Raw genomic sequence first — 12,868 nt, forward strand, 5'->3', positions numbered from 1 at the left:
TTTCTTTAGGCCATTAGTTTTTATTAGAATTCCTTATGTAGTAAGTTGAGACAAAAGTGGGGAGATTGTCATCCTAGTTTTAAACCTTCTTGGAATTGTGTTATTCTGTTACAAATTTACTAGAAATTGCAGAGGATAATTTTTTAATAATAAAAATTACTTATTTAAGTAATAGTCTTCCTTCACCCAAAGCCAACCTTATTCTACTGTAATATAAATTAGAATTGGGAAACGTCTTGGCTAATCTTCAACTAGAAATATTTTTCTTCCTTTCACAGACATAACCTATGAGTAATTAATCATTTGAGACTAAAGGTTAAGTATCCTCTGTGTGCATACAACTAATGAAAATTATTTTTAAATTTTTTGTTAAAAAAAAAAAAGGCAGCATGGTTCAGAACTCTATAATTTTGCTGACAATATTACTGATAAAATTACCTCTGACACAACATTCATTAGGCACAGGTTAAGACATTCTTAAAATTTAGCTTTTGTTCACCAGTACTTTGTTGTACTACTTGCCAAAGCAGTCAGTTTTATCATTTTCTTTCAAACATAGTTGAAAAAAATCCCCTCAGAGGTTCCAAACAAAAACAGAAGTGATGTCAGAATATATGTTGTAAAAGACAGCTAGGTAATCCTAAAATGCTTTTGTGTTTTTTTGCTACTGCTATGTTTTCTTTAAAGCTTAGTGTTTTTGGTAGTTAAAAATTCCTTTAAGATATCACTCATCTATGAAATAAATGTATTTTTGTGTTTTCTGCTGATATTAAACCAATTCTAATAAACTGTAACTAACTTGTGGCATTTTTATTTTTTTCAAATCCTGAAAGTTGCTCATTTTAAAAGATGTGAACAATGCAGTTTGGTTTAAAAAGAAAAAAATTACAAGTTCTTTGGAAATTAATTAGATAAAACAATTTAAAGCCTGATATTTAAAATCATATAAAGAATTGATATTTTTATGCAAGTGTCTGCTTGTGTGTACGTATGTACCTACCTAATGTACCTATTTGTATATCTAAGTATGAAATCTGCATCCAAGCAGATGTGTGACATGACTTGATGCTTTTTAACTCACATCAGAATAGGTACTTAATTTAATAAACTCAATTCACTGTTATAAAAGTCATGAGGCACGTGCACAACAGCAATAAAATAGAAGACAAGGTAGTAAATGATAAGCATAATTTTGGGGGTGACAGGGGAGCAGAATAGGGCTTTGTAAAGTCATAAGTAAAACAATGCAGATTGTACACTGTAGTTAAACATTTCAATGTATGGTAGTGCTAAGGTCTGTCATGCATCAATTTGAAAGGCCTTATAGTGGTCTTATTTTTCATTTACTAACATGGTCCAGTGGATGAAGCACTGAGCTGGGATTTAGAAGAATTAGATGTTATTTCTTCATGCACAACTTAACTGTGATATTCCCATGGAGGATCTCTTTGCTTCAGGTCCCGCTTCTGTGAAATGGAAATAATAGTACTAATTTTCTGTTGCAAGTTCATGCCAAAGAGATTTTTTTCCTTGAGTGCAAGCTTAACATAACTTCCTGAGGAAACTCTTAAAGCTGGCTCTAGCCCAACTTCTGCATACCAGGAAGCCCCGCGCTCTTTCTCAACCCAGGACCTGGCCCAAAAACCACAGTCCCTTGACTGAACTCCATGCCCTTGGTGCCTTGCAAAGGTTTTAACCCTTTAGAAAGAGAGTGCTCATTTACAGTTAGTCAAGGTAAATTTTCTAAAGCAAACTTAAGTGGTCAGCTGGGAGACGTAAAGTTCCCAAGCTGAAATGCCATCTTAGTAGTGCCATTGTCAGTGACGGAGCAGAACGACTGACCATTTTATTTTTTTGAAATTTGTGTTTGCAAGTCACTTTGCCTCTGGTTTGTTGTCACTATGCCCTTGTTTATCTATGTCCCTTCTCTTTATCACATGATTTCTTTGATCATTAGTCAGGTGTCCGGTGGATTTCACTTTTCATTGTCTTAGCCATGGTAATTGCCTTAGATAATTGTCCGACTATATTTTGTTTTGATAGCTCTTTTGGATAGCCATGATTATCCTGACTTATGAAAGGTGTTAACCCACTCTTTTACTTATTTATAAAGATTTGAAGAACTGAGGCAGAAGGAACCTAAGAGAGTTCCAAAATATCCATGTATTATTTGGACCTTCGTTTATGAAGTAGAGCAATTTTAAAGGAAAATTCATGTGATGATATATTTTCCATTGTATAAATATGTAAAATTTCAGATTGTTATTTTGACAGAAAAAATTATTTTTGCGGAAGGAAACTGCCTGCTATAACTTCTTAAAGCAGAACTTTTTTAGATGTGTTCCAGTAAAGGCTTATTTCTCTCTTGCATGATTGTCTTTCCCCGTCATTTCCCTGCCACTACTGGTAACTATAACATCTAAGGTAATCTAGTGAGAATGATACATTTGTGATGATTTCAATCAATTCATAAGACCATATTTCCTTTTAGAAGTAAAAAATATGATGCCGAATATAGCATCCAAGCCCTCATAAATTGCCTGTAAAAAGTCTTGATGGGATATGCTCTCAGGTTTCAAGGGTGCAGCTGAGAAATTTGTCATTGCTTAAAAAATAAAAAAATCAGAGAAAGTCCTACACTTAAAACCTGCTTTTTAACAATTTGCATTTTTCTTAATGTAAATGATCAGTATTTTGAAGTGGCATGCTTGTGTATGGGAATTGTAACTTTGAGACGGGAAGCTCTGGATCTTTACAAAATACTGTCCTCTCCCCAAACACACGCACTCATGTACACATGGAGGTTTTTGATCACAAGTTTACGATATAATCCTTTTGTCTTTGTGGAAAATAATTGGTCTAGGTGTCTGTGATATCTGCATTATATCCTTCAGAAACAACAAACAAAAAAGATGCTTTTCTGAAAAAAAAAAAAAGAGTCCTCCAAAATTCTGAAATGTTAGGATTCCTAATGGTGTTGTAGTCCAATAAAGAGAGATCATAATTAGTCACGATTGTGAAAATGGCAACAAAGATATAAGCAAATAAGCTGGTTGTGTGTTTGTGCTGGGCTTTGTGGGTAAATACAGAAAAGACATGGTTAGACACAAAATACTCACACGATAAGAACTACTGAAACTTGTATCCAAAATATTTTTGAGGCCTTTGGAAGACAGTTTTGTACTACTACAGGCTCTCCCATTTTCATTTTAACCTCATGTTACATTTTGTTTCCTCTAATGCACCTGCTCTGGAAAAAGACATATTTTAGAAAGAGCTTTACCTTTATCTTTTTACCTTTTTATCTCTTTATCTTTAGAAAGATATGTTTTTAGAAAGAGCTTTGGTAGGCGGCAAATGTTCATGTGGAAAAGGTATTAAAGCAGTGCTACAAGACAAATGCAAAGAACTCTGTAGTAAAGAGCTACCCGTTTGCCCAGACTTCAGGGTGCTGTGATTTGACTGTTCTGTTTGAGCTGCATGGCCATCAACCACGTTTCTGTCTGATTGTTTCTACCTCTTCCAAAGCCCAATATTTACAGAAGATGTAATTATTTTGCAATAGACTTCCTTTCTCCCATGAAGTGCAATTAAACAGATTTAACTTATTTGAAACACGCATCTTATGATAAATACTAGTTACAATTAGTTTATCTTTCCTTGTAATGATTAGGAATCTTAAATACTTTCTCAAAGTTCACTCTAAACTGTGAGTCCAGAGCTAAATCTATAAACTGTGATTGTATCACAATTTGATGAGTTATCTCCAACTCTTTGTTGCTGAGTTGTTTTTTTAATGGCTTAATGTCTGGACAATTGCAAAAAGCCTTCAAAAAACAAGCCTGAAGTATGCAGTTGTAGACTTGCATGAAGTTCTTTGGGCTCATTTGAGGAACGAAGAGTTTAAAGCAAAAAAAAAAAACTGATTTAAAATGGATTGACAATAAAGATTAATGAACAATACTTTTAAGAATACTATTTAGGCCCAGTTTCTTGTGCAAAGTCTGGCTAGTTGGAATCACAGGACAGTTGCTGAGCACCAAGCATCTCCAATTTTAAACATGTGCTTTGGCCAGAAACTGTCCAAAGATCCGGTACCTAGTTCTTCTATTTGTTTCCAAAACAGAAGTTGCCCAATCGGTTGAATGCAGAAAAAAAGAGGTATTTCTGAGGAGACCTATAACTAGTAGTTGATCTAAAACAGAACGGTGGAAAGATAAGGATAGACAATTCACTCAAGTGTATTGAGTTTTAGTTTGGTTTGAAAGAATCACAGAATTGTAGGGGTTGGAAGGGACCACAAGAGGTCATCGGGTCCAACCCCCCTGCCAAAGCAGGTTCCATAGAGCAGGTTGCCCAGGTAGGCAAGCTGTGGTACTCTCCACTGTATTATTTCCATACAGACAAGTATATGTAATGTTTATAATAATAGCAACCATTTACTTGCCTAAGTCTAGTTGGCTGCTAAAATAAGCAGATCTCAAGTTACTCCCCCCAGTCCCCTTACATGCTTACTATTTTACCAAAGTATAGCCTAAGCCAGTCTTCCTTATCCAGCAACACATAATAAAGGGAGCAAAAACAATTCTGCAGAGTTACTTTCTTAGAAGTTCTTTACAGCCTCCATTAGTTTTGCTAATGATGTATCAGCCAAAGGTGCCCTTGCTGTTTTTATTAATCCCAAGATATTTTCAAGTACTTAGGAAATTGCTGTTTTCAAATGTATATAACAAGCAATGGTTTTGCTTTCATGAAGAAACAATATCACAAAACTTCAAAAATACGCCTATGTACTTTTAGCTCAAGTGATTAAAAACATCTGTTTAACAAAATGCTAAAAATAATAGTTCAAGAGTTGATAAGCTTTGGATGTATATGACACTTAAAACATTCAAATGGGAACTGTTACTTGAAGAAATGTGTAATCAAACTATTATAACTTGATAATTTATAAGCACTGATGTTATTGAGCTAGCTTATATTATGCCCTTAAATTTTCATAGAGCCATAACAGACTAATATAATAACTAACATTTGAGAGACGTGAGTGTATGTATGGTAAATATGATTATGTCCCTTGAAAAATTACAGGGATTATCTGATACATTTACCATGTAAGTAAAATAAATTTCCAAGACTATTGTGTTTAAAAAAAAAAATGCAAAGATTGTCTCTAGTTTAGGTGTGGTTAACTGTTCTGATTTTGTTGGTCTGTGTGCATGTGAAGATATGTCCTTTATCTTCTGGATTTGGTGGTAGTTGTTTTACTGTACTCTTGATTGTTGTAGTTTTACAGAATGTTAATTAGGAGCTTAAAAAATATTGAACTAGTTTTTTGCTGCAGATCACAACATATACGTCAAAAAAACCTGAGTTCCCACCTGAAGGGAGGGAACAAAGAATATGGAGCCAGGCTCTTTCTGGTGGTGCTCAGTGCCAGGACCAGAGGCAATGGGCACAAACAGGATCACAAGAGGTTCTGTCTGAGCATCAGGAAGCACTTCTTTACTGTGACGCTGTGCAAATGACACAGCACTGGAACAGACTGCCCATAGAGGTTGTGGATTCTCTTTCCTTGGGAGATCTTCAGAAGCCTCCTGGGCAAGCAGCTCTAGGTGTCCCTGCTTGAGCAGGGGGCGGGTGGACCAGATGACCTCCAGAGGTCCCTTCCAACCTTAACAATTCTGTCATCCTGTTATTTCTAGATTTTAAATCTGGTCGCTTTTTCCTGTTATGAAAGACACTATATTTTCTGTAACAGGTTATTATTTGTCAATCTGTCTTTCTTCGAGGTAGGTTTCCTTAATTTAGTTCAGCTTTTCCTATTAAATTGTGACATATTATGCACTGTATTAGGGTTATGTTTCCTTTACTCCTTTTTGATAGCTTGAAGATGATAGATAGCAGACTAATGATGAAGTATATTATCTAGCTAAAATGATTATATTGTATCTGAGACTGTTTACTTTGAATAATACCTTCAGTTAATTAAAGTATAGCCAAGTGTGATCTAGTGTCCTGGAATGGCTACTTTACCTTTACAAGAAATGATAGAAGTTCTGACCTTTTCCCTCTCCACTTTCTCTCCCCACCCCTCTTCCCCCCCCCCCCCCCCCCTTAAGGAAGAAAGACAGACAGGTCCATTATATTAATTCATAAAGTTTTAATGTTGCATTTGGTTGGACAAATAATCATTGTTTTGGAACAAATTTCCTATGACAATTCTCTAGAAACAAACAATATTATTCTACTAGGTTTGAACCAATCTCTTCCACCTTCTCACTCCCTCTTCAGTTTTTGTTGCAAAATTGAAGTTGCATGACCTGCTAAGGACATCAGATCAGTACCCAGTTAAAATGGACTGAAGGAGAGAGTGTCAGGACAGTGTAAGTGGGATGTTGTTAGATCTGAGCAAATAGGAAACCTGAGAAAGAAGAGTGAACATAGTCAGAGGAATAGAGGCCATTGGATTCTGAATTTGGCAGCTGGAGCCATACTTGATCATTCTCCATGAGATCGATGACAGCACTGCCAGAGGCCTGGTCAAGGTATCCTTTCTGGTATTCATCATAAGTGTACATGATGGGGGAACCATTTTTGTAGAGTGCAACCCAAACATTTGTTCCTTTTGCATGTACGTGGTAGGAGAAGTAGTACAGTCCAGGGGTCCTGCAGGTGAAGATTCCTGTTCTGGGGTCATAGTGTTGCTGCCTATTGTACAAGATTTTGTCAAATTTGATAGGGACTGTTGCCCCAGGGTAAGCTTTTGAGAGAATGACACTGAAGGCAGACACTGGCATTCCTGTGAGAGCTTGGTTTACTCCTGCTTTCATGAAAGACATTCCTGATAGTTCTCGAGACTCTCCTGCTTTAACATAGCCTTCTGGCATCTGTGGGATTACGGCTTGGCCAGGGGGACCAGGAGGACCTGGGGGACCTGGCAAACCAGGCTCTCCATTGTTGCCTTTAGGCCCAGGGGGTCCAGGTGGTCCCATGGGTCCACTTAAGCCTTTTGTAGCAATACCTGCTGGGCCTGGCAGTCCTGGTGCTCCTGGCTCACCTTTAGCACCAGGGGCTCCTGGCATGCCAGGGGGACCGATGGGGCCTCTGATCCCAGGAATTCCTGAAGGTCCTCTGGGTCCTGGTTCACCATTGATGCCTGGCAGTCCCTTAACTCCTTGTGGGCCCATTGGACCGGGCAGGCCAGGTAGCCCAGCATGGCCAGTGTCACCTTTTGGACCTGGGAGACCCGGGTGTCCCTTAGGACCAGCAAGACCTGGCTCACCTGGGTATCCTGGTTTTCCATCTAATCCTGGTAAACCTTTTTCACCCTTGGCTCCTGGGAATCCTGCAGGGCCTGCAGGGCCCATGTCACCTTTGGGTCCGGGTAGGCCGTTCTCACCAGGCAAGCCTTTGAGTCCTTGGGGGCCCATGTTCCCTGGTGACCCAGCAGGACCTGGTTCTCCTGGCACGCCAGCTGGGCCTTGATCTCCTTTAGGTCCTGGAAGGCCAGGAGGTCCTTCAGGCCCTCTGTGTCCCTTCATTCCTGGCAATCCTGGCTTTCCAAATCCTGGAAGACCTGGGGATCCAGGCAAGCCTGCAGGTCCAGGGTGTCCTTTGGCTCCAGGGATGCCTGCTGCTCCTGGTGGTCCCATTGGGCCAGGCTTGCCGATGCCAGCTTCTCCAGGTTCTCCTGGCGGACCCTGTGGACCTGGGATACCAGTTGCTCCACGTGCACCGGGCAGACCTCTGTCACCTTTCATACCTGGTTGACCTGGAAGACCATTTTCTCCAGGCTTCCCTATCCCAGCAGGACCTGGGAGGCCTTGAGGTCCCTGCGGGCCCGGAAGACCCCTGTTACCTGGGCGGCCTGGAACACCAAACCCACTTTCTCCCTTTTGTCCGTTTATACCAGGAATACCTGGCTCTCCCTTCTCACCAGGGAGGCCCCGTGGACCTTGAGCTCCTGGAGGGCCTTGTGGTCCTGGCTTGCCAGGGACAGACAGTCCTGCAGGGCCAGGAATGCCGGGGGGTCCTTGTGGCCCTCTTGCTCCTGGGAGCCCAACAGGTCCAGCTTCTCCTTTTTCACCATTTAATCCTTTCTCTCCTGGCTTCCCTGGTAGACCTGGCATTCCTGGCTTTCCAACAGCAGAGAATCCAGGTGGTCCTGGGGGACCAGGGGGACCTTGGGGTCCAGGACTTCCAAACCCTGGTTTTCCTGCAGGACCTGGTTGTCCTCTTGGTCCAATAGGGCCTGGGGGACCGGGAGGTCCTTGTTCGCCTCTTATCTGTACACCTGCATGAGAGAGGAAAACAGGTCAACTAGGGAACCTACAACATTTCATGGAATTACTTAGCATGGAAAAGACCTTACAAATTTGCAGACTTGGAGCATGGTGATGAAATGTGTGAAAGATTAACTTTGTTTGGGCCTCACAGAAATCAAGTTTCTGACATCGCAGTTGGTCACTCAGAACCCCAGCCAACTTTCACAGTGAAAGTGACTTGAGGCTCTCATATGGCTATGTAACAAGTGCAAATGTGTTGGAGTAGTAATATGAGCTATGAAGCCTCTAGAAATTTTTTCTTGAATACATTTAGGCTCAAATTGCTTAAAAGATGCTGCTCGAGTGGATGCAGAGTATTAAGGAATAAAGAAAGCAGGTAGCTGATTTAGCAAGTTAAGACTTGCATTTTGATGATGACTGAAAATGGAGGATGCTTCCTGTACAAGTGTAGTTTTTCTAAAACTAGTTGGTGCTATGTTTAAGTAGTCAGATTTCTGGCTGTTCCTCCTTATCTCTGAAAGTGAGCCATCACTCTGCCTTTTTTTTTTTTGTAAACATATGAATGTTATGTTTTCAAATACTATCATTTTACAGAATTTTGTTTGCAGTAGTAATTTCACACAGTGACAAGATAACAACTGATATTTTGTCTTACTGAAGTCAGAATTCCAGCATTGTTTGCTCTTTTTTTTAAATGATCTTTTTTTCTTAGTTATCATGACAGCAGGTGGAGCCACTTAACCAAATGTCACAAATAGAGGAATAAACAAACTCAATACTCAGTTTTCTGTGTACTTTGGGGAAACTCCTAGCTTCCCATTGGAATTAGGATTCTGGTTTGTGGGATATTACTGAGAAGATTAACATGGATATTGTAAGACTACTTCACTATTTTGCAGCAACTGGTAGCATTGCAGAACAAAATACCATAGTTATGATAAATGTTATATATATATGTATGTATGTATGTGTATATATACATATGAAAATAAGTTTGAACACTTTAGGATAACCTACAGTAAAGGCTTATTAATTTAGGCACTGCTGAATAGTCAGACTTAATTCTAAGATTATTCTCAACTGGAACTTCTCACAAAGATTTCAAAGGAATGATGTAATGGATTAAAGATAATAGTCCTAGTCCTAATACTAAGTCCTAATATATTTAGAAAATGATAACATTAAACACACACAAAAGGAAAGTATGTTCTGACTGGTAAGCTGTCAAGAAAGATTTCTAAAACTGTCATACAATTTCATCAAATTTGGTAAAGCTTTTATAGGTTTTAAGTGCCAACAGAATTGCTTTCTGGAATTTTATTCAATATTGCATTTGTCTGCTAAGCTAAAATTAAAGAAAATGTTATTTGGCTTTTGGGGTCTGGTAGGTGCCTAGACAAAATGTCTTTTACAGATCTGGCATTTTTAATCAGGTGACAGAAAGTCTTCTTTTGGAATTTTTATTTATTAATTTGTTTAAAGTAAGAGCAGAGAGTATAGACTGAAAGTATCAGGTACTAATTCTGCATTGAAACTATGTTCTTTTAAACACTAAATTCTAATAAAGAAGTGGAATCATGTTGAATTAATATTAAATAATAATATTGAAGCAATATTAATATTAAAATAATTAATATTGACACAATTTCAAGTTCTGTAAATTACTCCCTCACCTTGACTACCTCATACTACATGGTTTTATCTTGCTGTGCACGTAGCGGGGTTTCTCTGTAGCTACACTTGTTGCGTAGCAGGCCCTCACTCACACTGAACCAGATTCTAGACTGAATTTGTATACTGAAGTTGCTTGTGCCCAGCAGGAAAACGCCTCTGAGAATTACAAACGCAGTGCTACTCTGATGTTGGGACAGAGTGGCTAGGATGTGGAACCTGCCACCTACGGAAATGAATGTAGGAATTCCATCCCATGTTTTCTGTTAGATGCTACTGCATGATAGCACCTAACAGGTGTTGTCATGGGTCACCTGTTTAGACCTAGACTGAAATTTTAGTTCCAGTGTGCTTTCTGGCAAAGCTATACAAAACAAATTTACTGGTATCTAAATCTCTTGCTATGTGCTACTTGCATAAGGAAAAACTCACTAGATAATACAGTCAGAGAGATCAGTTTGGTTCTGTAGTCTCTCCTATTTAATTCTTCCGTTTTCATCTCAGATTAGGAAACAATGATTCTGTAACACAGCCCTCTTAAATCTCTTCTAAAAATTCTCTGTGGGATGCTTGTTTTCCAGCTTGAAGAGTAGAAAGAGTTGTCCAGCCCTCCATTTTTATACTTGTTCCCAAAAAAAATGAAGATATGTCAAACAACTGGAATCCCAAGTCTGTAAAATTGTAGGCTATTCCTGCTTTTGAGGTGTAGTATATAATATTTGCTTTCTTTCCTAAATAGACAGCATTTTACACTTTTCACAGGTCTATATAAACATTCTTGTTCTAAATAAGAAGTTTCACACACATTAGATTCTCTGTGAATAAGTACATAAAAGTGAAAAGTTTGTGCAGGACAATTCATTTTTCTCCTCCCTTTCATCACATTTTTTGTCTATGCTGCTCCTTCCTTTTTTTCCTTAATTTGCTCTTTTTTTTTTTTTTTCCCTGAAGTACTGTAGAAGATAACCAAGTAAATAGTGTACTTCACTTAAGAATAATATGATACTCAATAAAATCACGGAAAAACACTGAAGAATTACTGAGGGGAGAAGGAGGAAATGAAACTGTAACCTCATGGGAATGCCAGCTAGCAAGCCCTCAGTATCTGTTCATGTACCTAAATTCAATCTGAGAGTACCAGTAGGATTCCAGAAGGTCCTTGTGCTGAAGGCAAGGGATGAAACTGTAATATTATTTTGGTACAGCCCAGAAGAACGTTTTGGAGGGTAAGTTTCCCAGTCATGCTGCTTTCACTCGGTTCTCACTGTAGAGCATTCTCAGAGCACACGAGCTGGAGCCAGTTTGGATGAGAGCAGGACTGCATCTTTGGACTTGCTGTGTGCTGCTCATGAGTGTCCAGTCCATAGGACAGGACTAGAGCTACTCTGAAGTGAATCTTGCTCATGAGGATAATGCAAATACTATGTCCTGAGCAACAACTTTTCTGTTCTCCAGGTCTGCTTCTGCTATGCTATTTTCCAATTCCATAGCCTAAAATGTTCTTTTTCTGGTGAGGAGAAGCTTATTTGCAAATCTGTTTTTCGGAGTCCCTCATTCAGATTCCTCATTTCTGCCCAAGTGTGATTATTACAGCTAAAAGTAGGTGAAAGACAGCAAAAGTGAAAACTGTTCTAAATAGCCTGCTGATGTCCAAAAAGAAAAAAAGTATTGCTCTTCTGGGGAGAGAGGGATATTTACAGGGAGGGTTCAGTGCTCTCAAATTTAATGATAGTAACTTTGAATAGAGAGTACTGATTGTATTCTGGGGGGCTGTTCATCAAATATAACCAGCACCTAGGAAGTCAGAAGTTTTGGTATGTAGTTTTTTGCAAGATTTAAAAAGGCTTTGGCATAAGGATGGAAAAAATAAAAGAGAACTCTGGTAGTTTTAAAACCTTAAATGTCACCACCCATTTGATTTCAGTGGACAGAAAAGGTAACAAGAAATAAGTTATCACCAAGTGTATGTATAACATTGCAATTATATATTGCATATTCAGTCTGCTCTAAGACTGGTTTATGAAGAGAACTTTTTATAGTAAAGCTAGAATTGTTTTGTTGTTAGAAGAGATAAGTCTGACCAAATACAAGCTTAAATCACAAATGAAAAACAAATATAGAGAGGTTTATATTCTATTTTTTTACAAATATATAGACAGATTTATTTTGCCTTTCCAGGCCTTAAGCAGGTCTGCATTTGGTAATATGCATCAAATGTATGTTTAAATTTTGCATTTTGCATAGAGGTATCATGACAGTAGTACAAAAGTTCTGAATATTGTAGATGTCAGATCATTGTTAGGAAGCTTGGCATTGAACCAAAACACTTAAGGATTATTAGCTTGTGTGCATAATTATGCAGACAGTTGTGTTACAACTGAAAATCAGATCTGTAGCTGCAGTTTTGTTTCTGCTTAGTATCCTTTCAGCAATTATTGTGTAACAAAAAAAAAAAAAATCAGACAACTGTACATCTTTATCAGCAGGAGGCAGCTGCCAGTGCCACTGCCAGTTTCCTGCAGTGATGATCTTATTAAATTAAACCTAAACTGTTAGTGAAAGTTGAATACCAATAGTATAAACAGAGAACTTTTGTTCATGTATTGACCCACTAGAAATAATTTTCTTTTAGTTGATCATCAAAAAATAGTAGGCTTACCTTGACTCTTTACATTGAATGGTAGAAAATGTGGCCCCTTGATGCTGGATTGTTTCTGATATCGCTCAGAAAAATATCCATCACTCCCATGGACTATGTTTAGGCAAAACAGCAGCAGTAAGGATATTTGTAAATGCATGTTTCCAGGTCAGTTCTGTGTTAGAAAGGGGAGAAAGAGTTGTTTTAAATAGAAGTTGATCGGTGTCTTCTGAATTAAAAAAAAAATGAATTTTCTTAAGCTGTTGGTGTT

The 12,868-nt window shown here is 38.4% G+C and overlaps 2 protein-coding genes across 4 annotated transcripts in view; one reads left to right on the plus strand and one right to left on the minus strand.

Moving 5' to 3' along the window:
* LOC310896699 (dermatan-sulfate epimerase) overlaps window positions 1-12,868 on the plus strand; it is a 202,226-nt gene that overhangs the window by 11,503 nt on the left and 177,855 nt on the right. The gene's annotated exons all lie outside the window — the stretch shown is intronic.
* The window catches only part of COL10A1 (collagen type X alpha 1 chain), a 90,097-nt gene continuing 77,521 nt past the window's right edge, over window positions 293-12,868 (minus strand). For all 3 annotated transcript variants that reach the window (XM_083829316.1, XM_083829315.1, XM_083829314.1), the window contains 2 exons: window positions 12,619-12,772; window positions 293-8,296 (listed from right to left, as the gene is read on the minus strand). In XM_083829316.1, coding sequence (XP_083685442.1) covers window positions 6,402-8,296; window positions 12,619-12,757 — 2,034 coding nt within the window. In that variant the 5' untranslated portion in view covers window positions 12,758-12,772 and the 3' untranslated portion in view covers window positions 293-6,401. The remainder of the gene's footprint in view (window positions 8,297-12,618; window positions 12,773-12,868) is intronic.

The sequence above is a fragment of the Anser anser genome (assembly GCF_964211835.1).
Source record: "Anser anser genome assembly, chromosome: 3".
Classification (NCBI taxonomy): Eukaryota; Metazoa; Chordata; class Aves; order Anseriformes; family Anatidae; genus Anser; species Anser anser.